General features: G+C 43.6%; 2 protein-coding genes across 7 annotated transcripts in view; one reads left to right on the forward strand and one right to left on the reverse strand.

Moving 5' to 3' along the window:
- The window catches only part of POMT2 (protein O-mannosyltransferase 2), a 34,678-nt gene extending 18,894 nt beyond the window's left edge, over positions 1-15,784 (reverse strand). The window contains exons 1-11 of the mRNA XM_017831521.1: positions 15,687-15,784; positions 14,995-15,079; positions 14,114-14,218; positions 12,945-13,053; positions 11,973-12,081; positions 8,401-8,560; positions 5,660-5,766; positions 4,623-4,705; positions 3,400-3,509; positions 1,354-1,420; positions 669-741 (exon numbers count right to left, since the gene is read on the reverse strand). Of these exons, the coding sequence (XP_017687010.1) occupies positions 669-741; positions 1,354-1,420; positions 3,400-3,509; positions 4,623-4,705; positions 5,660-5,766; positions 8,401-8,560; positions 11,973-12,081; positions 12,945-13,053; positions 14,114-14,218; positions 14,995-15,054 (983 nt within the window). The 5' untranslated portion in view covers positions 15,055-15,079; positions 15,687-15,784. The remainder of the gene's footprint in view (positions 1-668; positions 742-1,353; positions 1,421-3,399; positions 3,510-4,622; positions 4,706-5,659; positions 5,767-8,400; positions 8,561-11,972; positions 12,082-12,944; positions 13,054-14,113; positions 14,219-14,994; positions 15,080-15,686) is intronic.
- A 135-nt stretch (positions 15,785-15,919) lies between these two features.
- Positions 15,920-19,928, forward strand: part of GSTZ1 (glutathione S-transferase zeta 1) — a 13,749-nt gene continuing 9,740 nt past the window's right edge. For 3 of the 6 annotated variants that reach the window (XM_017831558.1, XM_017831560.1, XM_017831561.1), the window contains exons 1-2: positions 15,920-16,025; positions 19,054-19,105. In XM_017831558.1, the coding sequence (XP_017687047.1) occupies positions 16,005-16,025; positions 19,054-19,105 (73 nt within the window). In that variant the 5' untranslated portion in view covers positions 15,920-16,004. Of the gene's footprint in view, positions 16,026-18,364; positions 18,498-19,053; positions 19,106-19,928 lie in introns of those variants that run through there. The other 3 variants (XM_017831562.1, XM_017831563.1, XM_017831559.1) reach the window with 2 other exon arrangements.

The following is a 19,928-nucleotide window of genomic DNA, read 5'->3' on the forward strand; positions in this document are numbered from 1 at the left end:
TGACGTGATTTCCTGGCTCACAAGTTTTGAGGTCCTGTTATGAAATCAAAGCTGTGAAAGCACGAGGCATTTTGGCACAGTGATATTAGACTAGACAAAAACCATATATCAAGTCACTAGGGTGACTTCCTTCCTCTTAGGTATTCCTTGCAGAGAGGGAAGGCACCAGCTGACATTTTCATTCAGTGTTTCACTGCTGTGATCTCAGTGCTGTTCAGAACTTCAGCAGGTGGATACTGCCTATGCATGTAGGAACAGGACACTTGCAGTACACCAAAAAAAACCCACCTCACTCTTTATTTGCCTAGAAAACTCAGAGAGTGGGCACAAGCCCACACCCAATGAGGGTTTCAAAATTGCTTCTCTGCAAAAGAGTTACTTACCCCTGAGTATCACACCTCATAGAGCAGAACAAATATCTCTGCTGCTTACACAGGTATTTCTAATAAAGTTGTGTTGTTCCATTAAAAGTTTCCTATTTAAGACACCTTTCAAACATAAACCATAGAAAAAAAACTCTACAAACCTCACACTGGAAATGCAGATATACAGATACCTCTGTCACACAGCCTGCTTGTGCTGGCCTAACCACATTGTCTCCAGCAGGACAAATCTCCCACCAATTCTATTCAATCATGTAATTTCTGAATCCCAGAAATCATCCTTACTCTTTATGTTCCAGACGAATAATATCTCCGTGCCTCACAAACTCCACAGGGCTCAAGGGGTCTGACAGATCTGCTGAAGGAAGGTAAACTAATTATATCAATGTCCTGACAAACCTAGAAAGTTTCTTGTTAATGCTCATGCCTGAAGCAGACAATACAAGCAAACAACTTTGTGTGGATACACAGGTGGTGGGTAAAAAAAAAGGAAACTGACAGGGAAAACATGCCTTAGCTACACTAGGTAATATTCTAAAACAGATGTACATACAAACCATAGAGTGTCATGTTCAGTACTTATCTTGTCCCAAGCAATCATTCCCAAAAATCTGTTAAATACAGTGTACCAGAATGTACCAGGACCCAACTTCCACAATAACAGATTGCAAAAAATACTGAGGTCAGACTAATTTCCTCTCTGCTGTTATTGTGGCCCTACCCAGCTGAAAAATTGTCAATGCAACCTTAAGCTGAGAAAAGCTAATTTATTTCAACTGTACAATCTAGAGAAGAACCAAAAACTCAGTAGACACACACAACATAAGTCAAGATGGAGACAGCTTCCCCCTGTTCTTCCTCCTCTCCCTCTCACTTCCATGAAGGATACTCTGTCCTGGAGGGAACTCAGAATATTTATGCGAAAAACTGAAGCAGTAGTTATAAAAGGCACTTCACTGGTATTTGTTACCTGTATCTGAATCATGTTTCTTTATAATCCACAGGTTATTCAAATCTTTATGTAAGTAGGCAGTGACCTGAAAGGACAGCAATTATTATTTTACAAAACAAGAAAAAAGCTGGTGATAGCAGACGCACATTCACCAGCAAATTGAAGTCCCAAATGAATGGACCAATAACACAGAAATCCTGGGATTACATTTATGATTGTGCCCCCTAGAAAGTCAGTTAGGGGCCACTCTTTAACCCAGATCACCCCTCTTAGCCAGTGTACAGCCCATATGCTCAGAAGCACAACACTTATGGTTCACAGGCATCATGAGTAACAGCCTCCAACCATACAGTTTGACCTCCTCTCACTCCAATGAGTCCTTCTACAACAACAGGATATTCACACCTGAACTCTTGAATAATCACTGACCAGAACCAGAAGATGGAAGCAGCACTGGCTTTATAGACAGCAGAGATGCATGACAATAGGCTGTGACAACCATAATACTTCTTCCAAAAGATCCAGGCAAGGTAAGATTCAGGGATCAGCCGTTAGAGCTGCACATGCTACACAGCTAATCCTTGCCAGCCTGCTCAGCCTCACACAGAGTAACTGCGCCTACTGCTACCACGGACATGAGAGACCATCTTATTCCAGGATGCTTGCCCCCACAGCATGAGGAACTGAGTCCCTTTGGCTCATTCTCCTCTTCCAGCAGCAGCAAGCCCTGCTCTGTGGGACCCTAGCCCAGACCCAGATCTGTGCCTCCCACTCAGATGGGAGCAGATGTCCCAGTGGGTGGGTAAGAGAACACAGACGAGTGTGTGAGGGTGAGGTAAAAAGGGAGAGCTGGAGGTAGAACCTCATACCTTGAGGTTAAGCCATCAGGAGACGAGGGAAAGGTAGGGGCAAAGAGATCACTTTTTCCTCCCTAAATCTCCAAGTTCTAAATTCTCTTCCCCTCTCCAGAGCCCCAAGACTCTCCCAGAATCCTACCCTTGTCCTATGACCACGGCAGGGAGCACAGGGGGGAAATCTCCACCCTTTCCCACTTTCCTCAAGGAACTCCCATTAGTGTCCTCTTCAAATTCCCCTTCCCTGCATGCTATGCACTTGAATTTTGCCTATACTTGAGCCAGTTTTGGTATGACATCTCCATCTACTGTAATAAACATTAATGTTACATGACAGTATTAGAAATTTTCATTGTGACAAACAGCAGAAGATTGAGATAAAGCTGTCACTTCTGAAAACTTCCTCCTCACCACAGAGACAGAAGGGAGTTAAAAAACAAACACTTGTGTTTCTCTGGCAACTTTCTTTCAAGGAGCTCAGAACAATTGTAAAATATATCTTGGGAAAGGTGCAGAAGCTGCAAAGATTTGTGAAGCTTGATGATGATGGACAAAAATAAGAAATTTACTTAATTTTTGTACTATTTATCTAGGGATAGTTACGTGATTTCTGATTTCTACTTTCACTTATTGCTTAATCATTTAATGAGAAGCCCTCAGTTCAGATACTTTCATTATGGCTACATTAGCTTACAAATGTACAGATATCTAATTTAATGAGCAAAGCCTTACAAATTCTTTGGCAACACATACAGAAAGCAAGGTACAAAAGAGAGGAATTCATGTAAGGTCACAGAGACCAGAGGCTGGAGTAAAAACAATACACAACAGTTCTAGTCCCTTGCTTTTAATATAAAGCAACAAAATCTATAACATAATGTATTTGTTTTAAACGTAAGTTTTACAGCCTTCCTTGAGGTAACTTTCATATGGAAGACTATTCTGAAGTCCTCTTGGCCTCCATTTATGGACAGTGGTCTTGCATTGCAGCAAGGCCTTATTACTGTAAGTCACCTCTCTGGTGCAATGTGGTAGGCTCTCTTCAAGCCTTTTTAGTCAGACTTCCAGGTCAAGCACACAGCTGTGGCACTGAGGGGGTAACAGATGCTAAATAAATACACAGCTCCTGTCACATTGGCCCCTAATGCTAAATGCAAAGGGAGTGAGCCAATCGTTGCAGTCACAGGCAATATGACCACAGCACACTGACCTGCTGCTGGCGGGCCCCAATGCCCTCTGGGTAGAGGTGCCAGTGAGAGTGAAGGTATCCCCCTGCCATACGAAGGTTCTTCATTGTGATCACAGACCCATATGCCAAGTCTGCATGAGAAGGAAGGAGGAAAAAAGGCATAAGGCAGCTCTCCTCTAAGTATCTCCCCCAGCTAGTCTACAGTGCTCCAATCAGACGTACATTGTCCTGTCCGTTTTGATGAAGCTTGTTTCCTGTTTGACGTGTTACTCCACAGGGCTCATTGCAAGCTTGCCTTCCATTTCAACCACAGTTCAGTGAAACTGTTATATAACATTTGGCTTAAACACTTAAAACTCTCCCAATGAGTTTTAACATAAACAGAAGTGCTAGTTCTTTTGTATGTAATTTCAATAATGGGAGGCTTGAGATGGCTTTCCAAGAGTATATGATGAAATTAAAACATGATCAAGTTTAAAAAGCACATGACTAGTTTGAAGCGCTTCATCGCTGACCCCTACGGCAATACAACAGGAAAGGAAGGCAAGCTGAGCTATCAGATAGCAGAGCTGATACCCTGGCTTAAGACACCTTCCTTCATAGCCTCCCAACACAAGTGAGAGAACTCTGTCTTGGAGAATGGACCTGATGCTCTTCCAGTAGCAGTTCTGGAGCAGGGAACAGCCAGAGAAAAGACGAAGTGTCAAACAGTTAAACCAGATTAAAGGCTCAGTAGTCCCTAGGCAAGATGAGGATTAGGGAACAATCACAGAGCCATCTTTCCCATAAGTTCACATGCATGCTGAATAGAATACAACCGGACCAGGGGCACACTGGGTCACAAAGAACCCAATAGTTTTCATTTACACATGTTTTGAAAACAAATCCCACATCTGAATATCTTACAAACTTATGGTGAATAGGACAAATATATTTTTGTTGTCTCGAGCAATATTAAGGCCAAAAAATAACAAAATGCATGCACACAAAACAGTCAAATCCCTCAAAATGTCATCTTTCCCTCTTGAAGGAATATGATGAAACAGCTAGTGACCATGCACTGAACACAGCCGCCTTCTTTTCTGTCAATACGTAAAACTGCCCAGAGGAACAGCATAGATCTAAGCACAACCATGAAGGCATAATCTGCACTGTCCTGCAGTGAGTCACAGGAGATGCCATTTTATTTAAATCCCCATGTATATTGACAACACTCAGACTGGTTTATTCGTTTGGACACTCACGCTCTGGAATGGAGACATTATGAAGATTGTTCCCGATCAGCTGGGACTGAAATGCTGAACTGAAGAAACCATCCCCAGGGCCACTACAAAAGACAGCAAAGAATGTGACAATTCAGAATGCAGATAAACAAGCACACAAATCTCTGTCATGCATTACCAAATTGTTTTTACAGAGGAAAAACAACAAAAGCAGACAGGACATCAGAAGAAGAATGAATTCAGTTCCCTTAGATGCACCTCTAATGTTGTGAATCATAGCAGAGAGATAGTCTTGCAGGAAATTGTCCAGAGCTGCAAGGACTTGAGGTCACAAAAATGTAGCTGCTGGCACTGCATAAAAGCACCATACCTATCTTTGAGTGTTCTTACAACAAATAAACTGACCAACTGTCAGGATACATATAACAAAGCCTCTCTCTGTAGCTCTTTTAGTCTTATTTCTGCTAAGAAGTTAATGGTAAGATCAGTTGACTTTAACTGAAAAATAACAGATTTAATCTTAAATTATTTTTTTATAGTGAAATGCATATTCACCTCATTTCTTAATGCTGGTATATGGAAAACATTACTTGGCCATTTTACTAGCTGTTGTGCTCTTTGCATATAAAAAGCATCCCTTGGTTGGAGGCACTCAGAGAAGAGCCATCCCTTTGGGCACACTCAGCCTTACTTTTGTCATCACAGCCAAAGCATTTTTCAGGAATGCAATGACTTTTTTTTTAATTACAAAGTGACAAAGAATGAAGTTGAGACATTTTCAGGTCCAGGAAAGAGAAGGGGAAAAAAAAGAAGACAGAGAGTTTGGTTAGGTTACTTGCTTGGCATTTCAGAAAGTGTCAAATTAAAATTCAGTTTCACTGCCAGCTTGGCCAGAGCCTTTCCGTAAGAACAATGCAGAAGTCTGGGAAGGAAATTAAACAAAGACACAGCTTGTGGCCGTGCTTCTGACACTGAAAGTGGAGAAATACATAATCAATAGCCTTTAATTAAAAGCAAAAACAAGTGACTCTTCTTCTGCAGAAAACATTGTGAAATACCTTTTATTTAATACTGCAAAATGAACAGCAAACATAGCCGTGTAGAGAGCAAGTGGGAGCACGATGAGGCAAAGTACACGAGCCAGTAAATGTTTTCCAAACATCACCTGTAACAAACACAACTTGGATCAAACAGTGCAGCCACAGGAACAATTCCTCTCCTTACTTCACAGGACTCTGAGTAGTGGTCCTAAAGCTGGAGCTTGACATACAAGCAAGCTCAGGAGGCTGCAGAATTACCTCAACAAGGCCCAGAGAGAAGTAAAAGCTGAGGCAGACCTTGCAATCTATCTCCCAAAGCTGTACTTATGGTACCTTGAAATTTCAGGGTCTTGGGAAAAAAGACAAAAACAGGCAATAGGAGAGTTTAACGTCGCAAAGTGCTGAGCATCCCTAACTTTGGCAAATGAGGTTGGGCAGCTCTCGTTGAAAATACTTTGAAAACAAGGACCTTAACTTGTTTATCAGTGGTACACATCTTGACACAAAATCACAGGAAAGAGATGGCTTCCAAAATAGTAACTGTCAAAGCTAAGCAAAAGGGAAAATGAAAACTTGTTCTCCAAGAAAGTTTCTCTATGCAAATGTGAATGTAACCAGGACTTCTTGGGGACTTAGATATGCTTCAGTCACAGAAATCACCTTGCTTAGCAAGGATGTTCTCACACTGCAACTTCTGTTGCTGCTTAGCCAGAAGCTACAGAAAAGTCATCAGCAAAATCTGTTTCAGCTATCTCAACATAAAAGCAGAGTATTTTATTTTAATCACTTAAAAAGATGTTTTTTACACAGATGCCCAAGCATTATTTATTCATATCCCACTAACACTACCGGTAGTAGAGTAAATAACGTAAAACACAGGGTGGATAATAAATAGCTGTGGAAGAAAAAGCAAGTAAAATAGCAAAAATTGCTTGCTAAATGTCCACACTAACTTCAAAGTGGATGAAAGCAGATGTACTTGCTATTCTCCATATTTTTTTACATGATAGCTATCACACAATCAATCATTAAGCTATTCATTCTCCATCCCTAAATACCAGATCCAACAAATTCAGAAGTAATGGAAAAGGAACTAAACATATTACAAAACTAAGAACTCATTGAAGTCAACAAAGGAAAGAGTTGTTAAGCTCATGTACTCCAGCAGAACACTTAATAACCACTGGACGCTTCCAAAAATGCTGACTGATGGTACATAGCCATGTTTATGCACTGGAGAGGTACATGAACCAATCTGCAATTGCCTGCTTAAAACAGCCTCAATATGCTTCAATCTTCATGAAAATTTTCTGACGTCGCATTTTTCTTTTTTGACTTTGCACTGAAGTCTGTAGTTTTCTTTAACTATAGACTTCAATGCAAAGTCAAAAAGAAAATGCACGTGAAAGACAGCATTGAGCAAACCAGAAGAGTAGACCAAGATAAGCTGAGAATTCTAGAAATCAAATTAGTCCCAAAAACATTGCTTGTAAATAATCATGAGTAGCTTCCTAACAAATGCAGAGATTAAGTTATTCAGCCTTTCAGGAGTTTAATCCTCACTTTTTTTTTCCTCTCTCATCAAGCACCAAGGTTGACAAATAGCTATTCAGAAAGTATCTACCTTTTGGAGTAAATTTCTTTATATAGTGTAACACTCAGGGGTTTGCTGCCTTTGCTTCCAGCAATACAAATGAAATCACTGTGCAGCCGTCTGCTGGCAGAAAGCATAGACATGATGGATTTGTTCTGTTTCAAATGCAATTAAGTGACTTTGCTCAAGAAGTGCTTCTCCAGAGTTGGAACATTGCATCTTTGCAGCCCATATTGATTCACATTAATCAAAGAAAAACAAATCACACAGCGGGAATAGAAAAAGTCCCTCAAAACCCTCACTGTATGAGACAAACAAGACAAAAACAGTAAGTGAAAAAAGTAGAATTTTCAAGCTTCAGAAGAGGCTGAGACAAGAGGAGAACTGAACACCTTTTAAAAGACGTGACTGAAGAATTTTCCTGCTGGTTGCAAGACAGCAAATGGTACATCAAGGTGTTTCTCCAAAAAAGCAGATTTCACAGTCCGCAAACGTAAAATAGAATATATTAGGACAGGGCGCTCAAACTCACTAGCAAATTTTTAAAGCTTCTAGGAACTAAATGTGTGTGAAATCAAGGAGAGTATGGCCGCCTTCATCCTCTGGACTGGCTATGTATATTGTAAGTTGCAGAGCATTTCTATGACTCCTGATGGGTAGCATGTTCCTGCTCTGCGGCCTATGCCCCCTTAACTCTCACAAAGCAGAGCCTGAGCTCACGCTGCTTATGCAAACCAAGTGCTGCAAGACATGCCTGTCTGCCAGGTAGCACATACTCCTCAGAAGCTCATGTAACAGTGTTGGACAACATCTTGCTTTGGGCCATTTTAAAGCCATTCCCAATGAGCATTTTTAGCTTAGACTGAAAAATCATCCAACTGGAAAGGTAACAGTTTCTCTAAGGAAAAAGGAACATTCTTTTTGCTGTGCTCTTATGACACTATATCCTGCTAATGTAAGTTTGTTTGTTTGGTTTTTTTTTCAGAAGTCTGTCAATAGTTTTTTCATTATAACCTTAATCTTTATTTATTGTCATCCACATCAGAAGCCCCTTTTTGCTGCACAGAGTATCACTGTCTGAGTAGTTACAGGGTCGTCAAAGACGGGAGAATTACAAAGCAAACAAAACCAAGAAACAAAGTAAAGAAAAGCCTTTGAAACTCACCAGTGACAGACTAAGGTTCCCCAGCAAGTCCCATAGGTCATAGATTGTGTTCAGGCCTACCAAGAGGACTACAAAAAGGCCAACAAACTTTACCCCCATAGCTCCAGCAAGGTTCACGCCAGTCAGACTCAGCCAGAACCACCAGGAGGCAGAGAATGGCCTGCAGGACCAACCAGTGCAGAAAGTCAGTAAACAAAATGACGGCTACAGGAACGGGCATCTGCGATCACGAAAATAAACAGCAAATAAATTATCCTGCAAAATTACACTCCATCTTCTCAAGAGGAATAGAAAAACTAGTTTTTCATTAATTTTAGAATCATGCAAGGATACTGTCTTCAGATACAGGCTTGTGAAACCTTTATACAGGCTTCAGAAGGGTCCAACACTTAAGCCAGGACATTCCTAGATCTCCCCTTTGAGGATGGAAACATAGACACCAGGTATAAGCTAAAATGCTAGTGTGAAGAAAGTCTGACCACACAGAAGTTATGAAAAAGGAAACAAGACTTTTGCTCCATAAACTTACTTCTGACAAAAAGCTAGGGACACAGGGGAGAACAGGAGAAAAAGAGCACCATTACTAAAGCAGGAAGGCCATAGTGGAAAACATCTATCTGAAGCACAAACAAAAGCTGCAGCAAAAAGCAAACAAATTAGAAACTGAAATAAAATTGAACCACTGAGAAGAGATGAGAAAGGATGACAGCAGAATTTAAAACCTTTTTTCCTACCAGCTCCTAATGCCTTGATGTTTGCATTTTGAATCCCCATGACCTAAGCAAAACAATAGCTAGAGAGCTGGCGTTTAATTTGCATGATATCAACTACTTTGACAAGAGGATTAGCTGTAACATATGAAAAATAAGTTCAGGTCAAAGCCCACAGAGCTGATCAAGGGCTGCCCTGTAACTTAGTGCTTGCACTCCCTGGGGTATGTGTTGTAGATGAGGATGGCCGTGGCCTACATGACGCTAGGGGCTGCATTTTAGCCATGTGCACTGTAGTCACACTAAGATTGATATGATCAGTTCTTGGAACGATTCATGAAATAAAAATTGCTCACATATAACACAGTATTCTGAGGTTTTGTTTCTTTGAATTCTGGATGCATTGTGGGGAAACTACTCTGTGCAGCCCAGCCATAAAGAAGCCTTTTGGTATATACCAATACCTAGAAATCACCATCCCCCTCTGGATGGGTCTATGGCAAATATCCTCAGCAACTTGACTACTTTATTCAGAAACATCCTGGCTCTATTTCCCTCAAAGTTTTTGTAACAATTTCTCTAAACTAAACAAATTATACTATTTACCTCAGACAGCAGGATTTTTATAAGTGTTTATAGGATTACAGTCACAGACAAACTGTGTTTCTCTAGCCTGGAATCAAAGTAATTGGTTCAAAATAACAATATTTTTTCCATTAAGGACCAAAACCTTGAATAAGCTACAACCATCCTTCTCTGACCTACAGCATCTTTTATTAGCTTTCTTTCCTGGAAGTTTTAAAACGTTTAACCTTCATGTTCAAGATTTGCAGTTTCAAAAACTACATAAACTATTTTTGTTGAAATCACAGAATCATAGAATCAGCCAGGTTGGAAGGGATCTCTGAGATCATCAAGTCCAACCCTTGATCCACTACCACCGTGGTTACTAGACCATGGCACTAAGTGCCACATCCAGTCTTATCTTAAACACCTCCAGGGACGGAGAATCCACCACTTCTCTGGGCAGCCCATTCCAATGCCTGATTTCCCTCTGTAAAGAATTTCTTCCTAATATCTAACCTAAACCTCCCCTGGCACAGCTTAAGACCACGCCCTCTTGTCTTGCTGACAACTGCCTGGGAGAAGAGACCAACCCCTACCTGGCTACAACCTCCTCACAGGTAGTTGTAGAGAGTGATGAGGTCTCCCTTGAGCCTCTCCAGGCTGAACAATCCCAGCTCCCTCAGCCTCTCCTCATAGGACTTGTGCTCGAGTCCCTTCACCAGCCTCGTTGCTCTTCTCTGGACCTGCTCCAGCACCTCAATATCCTTCCTGAACTGAGGGGTCCAGAACTGGACACAGTACTCGAAGTGTGGCCTCACCAGCGCTGAGTACAGGAGAAGAATCACTTCCCTGGACCTGTTGGCCACACTGTTCCTGATACAGGCCAGGATGCCATTGGCCTTCTTGGCCACCTGGGCACACTGCTGGCTCATGTTCAGCTTCCTGTCAATCCAAACTCCCAGGTCCCTCTCTGCCTGGCTGCTCTCCAGCCACTCTGAACCCAGCCTGTAGAGCTGCCTGGGGTTGTTGTGGCCAAAGTGGAGGACCTGGCACTGGCCTTGTTGAACCTCATCCCGTTGGAATCAGCCCAACTCTCCAGCCTGTCCAGGTCCCTCTGCAGAGCCCTCCTGCCTTCCAGCTGATTGACACTTGCCCCCAACTTAGTGTTATCTGCAAATTTGCTGATGGTGGACTAAATCCCCTCATCTAAATCATCAATAACGATATTAAACAGAACTGGGCCCAACACTGATCCCTGGGGGACACCACTAGTGACCGGCCGCCAAGTGGATGCAGCACCGTTCACCACCACTCTCTGGGCCCGGCCCTCCAGCCAGTTCCTGACCCAGCACAGAGTGCCCCTGTCCAAGCCGTGGGCTGCCAGCTTTTTCAGGAGTATGCTGTGGGAGATGGTGTCAAAGGCCTTGCTGAAGTCCAGGTAAACTACATCCTCAGCCTTCTCCTCATCCACCAGGAGGGTCACCTGATCATAAAAGGAGATCAGGTTGGTCAGACAGGACCTGCCCTTCCTAAACCCGTGCTAGCTGGGTCCGATCCCTTGTCCATCCTGTAGGTGTTGTGTGATTGCACTCAGGATGATCTGCTCCATAACCTTGCCAGGCACTGAGGTCAGGATGATGGGCCTGTAGTTTCCCGGGTCCTCCTTCCGGCCCTTTTTGTGGATGGGCGTGACATTCACCAACTTCCAATCATCTGGGACCTCCCCAGTGAGCCAGGACTGTTGGTAGATGATGGAGAGTGGTTCGGTGAGCTCTTCTGCCAACTCTCTCATCACCCTTGGGTGGATCCCATCTGGTCCCATACACTTGTGGGGGTCCAAGCGGCTCAGCAAGTCGCTGTTTCCTCCTGGATTACAGGGGGGCTATTCAGATTCTTATCTCTTTCTACAAGCTCCAGAAGCCAGCTGTCCTCAGGACAACTTGTCTTACTGTTGAAAACCGAGGTAAAGAAGGTGTTAAATACCTCAGCCTTTTCCTCATCTTTGATAACTATATTCCCGCCCATGTCCAATAAAGAATTTCCCTTCATGCTAAAATAATCTGGTTAAGCCTCTCTCTTGGTGTACCCCAGTCACAATACTTTCTCCCTAGTTACAAAAAAAACTTATACTAAAAATTTCTCTCCTCTACCAACAGCCATTTTCACCTCCAAATTTCCTGAAATAATCAGATTTCAGCCACTCACCCAGACTACCAATGGCGGACATGTTCTAGTACTTTATCTGTGTGAAAGTTGAATACCTATAGTTTTACAAAATTATCATCTTTATCTTACCTATCTGCACAGCTGTTACATTTTACCATACTCAGAACAGCTCCCATGAGGAAGAACATCAGAATGGGATCCAGCAGAATATATTGTGACAAAGTAATACAGCCTGTATCTGCAGAGAGACACACAACAATGTCAAAAAGGCTTGCAGTTCCAAAGCGAATCTAAGATTGTGGGAAGTCAGTTTCCTGAGCATAGTCAAGACAAGGAGAAGGAAATTCTAGAAACAGAAGGAGATAAGAAAATTTCAACTTTTACTTGGGAAAAAAATAGAAAAAAACCTAACAGAACCAAAAAACAGGCAGTACAACAGTATCTGTGAAACACCATTTGGAAAGTGCTGATAACATATTCAAATGGAGAGCATTACAGACAGCAACGATCTACCGAGGGCACCAGCATTGTGCCAGAGCATGCTACAGGAGAAGTCATCTTTCAAACTGGACCTATAAGAAATGAATATTACTCGGGTATTTTAAGTCTCCATGCCTTAATATCTGTGTGCCCCCACAAAACCCCAATTTGGGTAACTCTGTTTGCAATGTTAATTTCTCCATTTGGCTCAATTCAACAAGGAACTCTATCCATTTCTTACTGTGAACTCCTCCGTAGTAATACAGAGGCTGTTAAATATCTCTATAATTCATATAATTCATATGGGAGACATCACTGGTGTGCAAAATCATTCCTGACCATACATCTTACAAAAATTCTTAAAATTGAGGTGAAATGTAGTCTAATGCTGTGGTTATGCAAATAACAGAAGTAGCTATGAACTAAACAAGACTGCAATATTCTTAAGAGGATCACCAATTAAAAAGCCTCATATATGCATATATAAAGTGAAATTACTTTGCCTTTGAGAAGGTCTCTCATTAACCCAAATATCCACTGGTTAGGTAACACATGATAATCCAGAAATTAAGTTATCTGAACAGTCAGGTTACTCAATTTTCCTGTAGCAGAAACACCTACCAAAAATAAGGATGAAAGCTGTGAGTAAGGCTGCTGGCAGTGACTTTGACAGTTCCAACACTGTGAGGTAGGCAAAGGGAACCAGGCAGGAGCCAAGGAACGCACAAAACTGCAGGAAAAGAAGATCATGGGAGAAGTTATAACCCTCCATAAGATGAACAAGTGCTCACACCCCTTCCTTTCCTTCATCTTCCACACCTACCAACAACAGGAGGTGTCACAGTCGCTGAACTGAGTCACTAAGAATATTGGACAAAAGCCAACTGAAGAAAGACACTGTTTAGAGGACAGACACTTACTTTGCTTGTAGAGGTGTCAGGAACAACAGTCAGTCACCCTCTTGCTAGACTACGTTAGATATTCATAAAAAGACTGGTCAAGTAGATGTACTACACATCAACTATACTCCACTTATTTTAACAAGATACTAGAATATGAAATCTAAGAACAAAATACACCTGCACCTTATGTCTTTACCAGACCAGATTCACCTCCCTTACACAAATGAGACCAAGGATAGTTGAAGGAGAATGAACAGAAATCAAAAGAAAAGCAAGCAGCACAAATTGCTGGAAACTAAACCAAGATTTACTCTTCTTTCTAGGTACTAACAGTTGGATGCTGTTTCTTCTTTTAGCTTGTCTTATCTGCTGTCAGTTATATGGCTCTTGGTCTTCCTAGATAGCAGTACAGCCAGGGTTTCAGATGAATACAAGTCTAAATTCTGCCCCCCTGCTGCAGGCTCCATCAGTTTACTCAGCTCCCTGGTGGTGCCAAACTGCAGGTGATAGTGGATGATCCTGGCTTTTTGACATCCTTGGCTCCCCAGCAGAGCAGCCAGGCACAATGAAGTGACAGAACCCCAAGTTCAGCAACATTTGCTTGGCAGAACAGGCAAGATATCTGTCCCACACAGGAGTGTAGTTTCACTTACTAGCAGCAAGAGTTGGCCTCAATAATCACCTTAATTTCTTACCCGAACTCTCACAGCCAGGCATTAAGACTTATTCACAAAAGAACCACTGACACTTTTCTAAGGAGCTTAAAGACAGGTCTCCAGGCTAAAGAGACCTCGACCCTATCCAGGAGAGCTGTTCTTATGACATAAACCTCTGTATTGAAAAGCACAGGAAAGCTAATCAGCTCAATACTAGCCTGCAGAACCTTACCCCTCTCATTCCCATGTAGTTGTGCTGCTCATATCGGTCCCCTGGCTTTTGGAAAGGAAACGTACCATCATATCCACTAAGGTAGCCAGCAAGTCCAATCAGCATCTGAAGAGGAAAGGTGAAAAAAAAACTGGTCAGGGAATTTGCACTGGAGGAAAAAGCACCGAAGCCAGCAGCAGGTAAAATTTTTATAGAAGCCAAGACTGATCCAGAGGACAACTACTTAATTCAGACATATCATCCAAACAAGAGTTTATGTACAGATAACATATGCAAACACATTGCTCTTTGTCTAAAGGCAAAATCAGGACAATTTTGGCTATGGACTATGACTGCAAGCTAAAGAGAAATAGCAGGTGTGGGATTGAGCAGGGACAATTCTGTCTCTCTAGAATCTCCCATAGCTCCCTATCCCTTTAGGTTCAGAAGACTCAGTCTGAAAGGAAGATAACCTTGTCGAGGCATCTTCATCAGCACTACACACTGTTGCTAAAACAAGTCAGAATAGAAAATCAGTGCTCTCAGGGTCCTTTGTGGTAGGCATCTCACTCGCACACAGGTTATCACAAGTTGTTTGTTTCCTTTCAAATGTAGGTTGCTATGACATAACCCCTCCAATCCATAAGTACCACACTGATTTTTTTCATTTCAAGCCTTTCAAATACCCAACATGCAATACTGTAGTTTTCCCTTATTTGAAGTATTTTTGTAAAGACAAAAAGTTGCAAGTTAAGGTTGTGGATAGAGAATGCAAATTATCATGATGCCCAACAACAGGAAAGATAATGGAGTTTATCACAACCTTCGTCCAGAAGGCAAGAATAGACTTTTATTGGCCCACTCCTGTGGCTTCTAAAATATGTAACAGAAAAGCAGTTTACCTTCCCCAAAGGAGGGTGGACATCAAAGAAGAAAGTCCGATTAATGTAGTAACTTCCCATCTTCCCAAAATGAGTTTCATCCCAACTGGAAAAAAAACCCAACAAAACACAAACAAAACAAAACTTAACAATAACCCATATTCTATAATGCTGAAGACAGTAAAAAAAAATCCAGGAATGTCTTTTCATCTTTTCATCATATAGAGGGTTACTGCCACACCTTCAATATAGATGATGCATTACATTTACTGGGAAATACTTAAGTCATTCTAGGATGGGCCCTTTTTTTAAAGTTTGACATCAGCACTCCAAAATCTCTAGTCTGCCCTTCTGATTCCAGGCTGACCTCAGAGATGTTAAGAAGTCAGCCTGACGCCCACGGTCCCACAAAACCGCCTCTCCAGGACCCTCTGCAGCACGTCCCGAGAGCGGCGTCGAGGAGCGGGCTGGCCAGAGAGAGCAGCGCTTCCCTGGGGCCCTCCCTGCCAGGGTCCCGTCCCTCCACCTGTCTGGGATAAACACGGGGCCCTCCCAGACCGGGCAAGGCCGGGGCGCAGGCTGGGCGTCAGGGAGCAACCCGCCCGCAATCCGCCGGCTGCTCCCGGGAGGAGGCGGACACGGACACGCGCCCCCGCACCCCGGGGCTCGGGCACTGCCCGAACGGGGGGGCGCACGCCCCGCCCGGCCCGTACCAGACGTGCGGCGGCTCCGGCAGGCGGTGGAAGCGGGAGGCGAAGCTGAGGAGGGTGACAAGGGCCAGCGCGGCCGACCGGGCGGCGACCGGGGGAGCGGTGGGGCGGCCCGGCCGCCCCGGTCCCCCCGGCCCCCGGCGGGGCTCCCTCTGGCGCGGCGGCATCCACAGGGATCCGCCGCGCGCGGCACCGCGCCGGGAGCGGCGCATCCTGGGCACGGACTGCAGGGCGGGGCATCCGCGGGGCACGCCGGGGGATGTAGTCCCGGGAATGCAGTCCCGGGCTGCTGCCGAGCTCTGAGCTGAGGCCGGGACGGGAATGAGCGCCGTCGCCGCCAAGGTACGCGGCGCTGGCTCCGCGCTCTCCCTGCGGAGCGGAGCGTCCCCGCCGGGCGGGAGGGGAGCGGGGACGATGGCGGCGCCAGAGCTGGAGGGAGCGGGCTTGGGGCTCGGTTCGCTGGCAGGGATCGCGGCCGCAATCGGCTTCTGGTGCCCTGGCTCCCCGGAAAGGCCGCCATGGCGATTCCCGGGAGGACTGCTGCCCCGGTGTCTCTGTCTCAGTGGAGAGCAAGGAATTTGCTGAATAAAACTAATGCTTCTCAAAGCATTGGTGTTTACTTATCGTAGTTTATCCACGTGCACTGTTAACACCAAGGCCTGCCGCAGAGATACTGAGAGTTTAGGAGCGAAGCTGTTGTTTCTGCTTGTACCTTTACATTTGAACCCAGCAGAATACAAGGGGTGCCTTTCAGACACCGAGGTTTCCCCTACACCAGCCCCCAAGGAGCAGCGTATGTGTGCAGCCTGCTTGTTGTCATGGGTCTCAGGAAAGAGGTGAAAGACTTTGCCTTCCCAAGTGCACCCCGAATATAGCCTAGAAAGAGGTGGTATCCAGAGCAGACCATACTGAAGTAGACAGGCATGGAAACCTGAGAACTCGACACACAGTTTGGGGTGTTTCTTCCAACTTCCACAACAGTGAAATGCATTTCCCAGACTTTAACTCTGGTATTTAAGCCCAAACTTTCCTCACTGATGCTGGAAATGAAAACAGAACCAAAACAGAAATCTCAGTAGACATCAAGCAAATGCTGTTCTCCTTCTACCATCCCAGTTCCAGCCAGTCTAATGTGCAGCTTATGGGGCTTGTACCCCATGGGGTTTTAAATGCAGGCACTTCTTTTCTGATACTTCCCTGGCCCTGCTCAGCTTTTCCTCTGAGAAAGATACAGTGTCACTGTGGGACCTGTCCACTGAGGACAAAACACTCCTACTGTCTCTAATCTTTACTTAGATGATTGTTTTTGCCTGTGATCTGCCCTGCTGCTGGGAGCAAAGCAGCATGAACTCAAGAGACCAGTCCAGACCCCAGCCTCTGGACACACAGTTATTAGCTGAATGACAGGTTGTTTTCCATGTTCCTTTTGGTGAAATCCCCCAAGGGCCTTGAAATTATAAAGCAAGGCAATTAGGCTAGTACACTTTATTCCAAATGATAGCACAGGCTGCAAAAAACAAAAAAGAACTGTAGAGAGAATCAGAAGAAATGTCTCTACCAGCTGAGAGGCCAGAGTCCAAAATAGATGTGGTGAAGGACATAAATTTCTGAGCCAAAAAATCATTTGCAAGGTCCTCAGGAAAAATAACTAAAAATACTATGTCATGAATGCTGTATATTTCTCTTCTGAAGCCACAGTTTCTGTTTCTTTCCCTGCAACCCCGCAGGCTAGACATTAGGGGGGAAAAAAAAAAGCATAGCTGAGATTTCTAATACCCTGATCCCAGAAGCAGAGAATTTAAGAAAATCAGGAAATACTCTGTCCACTAAAATGTTGCCAATACTGCCATCATTTCCCTCCTCACTTATAAACCATTTTCCAGTAAATTTGTCTAGAGTAATTTAATCAAAGGCATACCTCATTTAAACTTATTTGAACCAATCTAAACTGTAAGAGAAGCATCAGGGTTACAAAGAGGACTGGATCTTCAGTGTCTCTCTGGTTTTCTGTTGACAGGGCAAATCCCTGCTTTCTTCTGCCTTACTACCAGTCTCTGGAATAATTTCTATGCATTCTGGGAGAGCAGAGATGCAGAGAGATCCCTGGCATGCCATGGGATCTATAGAAGGAAGGAGAGACATGATTACAGGTTTATTTAGAGACATACATGAATACCAGTTTCCTGTGTGGAAAGAAAAGACCGTTACACAAAAAAGCAATCTTTGTATTTTGCACAAAGTTGGTCTGGGAGCAGAATAGCAGCTTCTAGTCCTGCAATGTAGAAAACCGTCTGCACTGGCTGGCACTGACAGCAGAAGGGCTCCAGGAGCATCCTAAGGGACCTCCCTGCAAAGGCAGCCCCTGTTCCTGGAGCTTGCAGTCGTTCCCAGAGCTTGCAGTCATTCCCTAATGAAATGGAAATTCTGCATGTGGCTTTTCTTTCCTTGTTTTGTTCCCCAGGGACATATTTCTGCATTGGCAGCTGCTGACAGCCTGAGAGGCTCTCTAGATATCTTATTTATGTCTGGATGAAATGCTAGGGAAATAAAGATAGTTCCTAAATGTGCTTCCAAGCTTAAATCTGGTTAATAGTTCTGGTATGGGGGCTGGGAGGAGGTGAGTGCAGTGACTCAGGATGAAATCTGACTGGCTGGTTTTTGTGTCCTTGGCACAGACTTGGGGGCATAGTCCTTTCCTCATTGATTTTAGGAGAAAAGTCTTCCCCCATCCCAGCTGAGTTAAAAGGGAAAACAAAGGGATTTTTTTTTATTTCCTGGAGTAGACTGCACACACTGACCATGGCATCTGAAAAGGTAAGAGCTTGAACAGGGTGGAAGCATCCGGGAAAGGTGCCTTGGTGCTATAGTTCATGTAGAGATGAATTGTCTGTCCTCATGGCCTTCATCTCAAACAGCAGAAGCTCTTCTTGTTTGGAAAGAGGTCGTGCCCTTCCCCGTGAGGCTGAAAAAGCTGTTTCATGCCATGTAAATATCCAGTGCAGGTGGTTGGCACAATCAGTGGAATTGGTTTCAGAAATCTAAGATGGTATAGAAGTTACCAACATCAGATAGGGACATCAAAGAGGGAAACTACAAAGGAAATAATTTTAAGGTCACTTGTGCATTGCTGGAAACATCAGGTGCAACTAAATTATTAGAGTCTTTATCATGTCTATTTCATGTGTTTATCATGAAAGACAGTGATGCCCAAATCAGGAACAACCATTTTGAGAAAGGACTCCTCTCTTCCCCAAACATTGCTCTTCCCTGTCTTACAGTTCCTGAAATACCTTCTGCTCATGCATTCTTCTCCTTACAATACTCTGGTGTTCCCAAAATATAACCATTTTATCTGTCCTTCTCTTCTCAGCCGATACTTTATAGCTATTTCCGAAGTTCCTGCTCCTGGAGAGTGCGAATTGGTAAGATCCAGTGTTATCTTTTTTTTTTTTTCCTCTCAGTGGTATTGCAGTATCTTCCCCTTCACCAACTCGATTAATCAATCACTTATTAAGAGAGAGGTCAGCAAACATGAACTGGAACAGTGAGGCATTTTCCCAGGGGGAGGGAAGGGAACACCACAGCTTACCTGGAGCAAGTGGGATGGAGGGGAACAGATAAGAGGCCTTCATGATATTGCCTCAGACTCTGGTATGCCCAGGTCTTGAGAGCTAAGCAGGGCTGGGAACAGCCCCTACTTGTACTGAGACAGCAATGTTTTGCAGGTGAGCACATGGTCCCTTGCCCTCTGTAAGACAAGTCAGGAAGGGCTGTGCTGCAAAGAGTGGCAAAACTTGTTTTGAAAAATGCAGTGGTTTTGCCAGGACTGATCTTTAGTGCTTTGATCCATCGCTTCCAAGAGCACTGTCTTCTCAGTGGACTCAGACCACCCTCTTTGAGGGATATGGTCTTTTTTTAAAATGGAGATGGTAACATGTCGGGAGTGGGAAATCATGAATTTTATGTCTTGTTTATAGTGTATTATATTATCTTTTCATGTATTATGCCTTATTTGTGATGTATGTAAAACCTGTGTTCTTACTGGTTGATTTTTGGTGCATTACCATGTATGGCTATGTTTTCCTTTATAGTCATAATTTACATGCCCCACCTTAACTCCACCTTTTGTTCCAGAACCTTCTCTACCCTACCATATATATAAGGCGGAGGCCATTTTATGTCGGAGCTTTTTTGCTTACAATCTTTTGCCTGTTCAGTTCAGTTCCTCTTCAATAAAGCCTTCTA

Source organism: Lepidothrix coronata, unplaced genomic scaffold (assembly GCF_001604755.1).
Source record: "Lepidothrix coronata isolate B3197 unplaced genomic scaffold, Lepidothrix_coronata-1.0 Scaffold192, whole genome shotgun sequence".
In the NCBI taxonomy this organism is placed as follows: domain Eukaryota; kingdom Metazoa; phylum Chordata; class Aves; order Passeriformes; family Pipridae; genus Lepidothrix; species Lepidothrix coronata.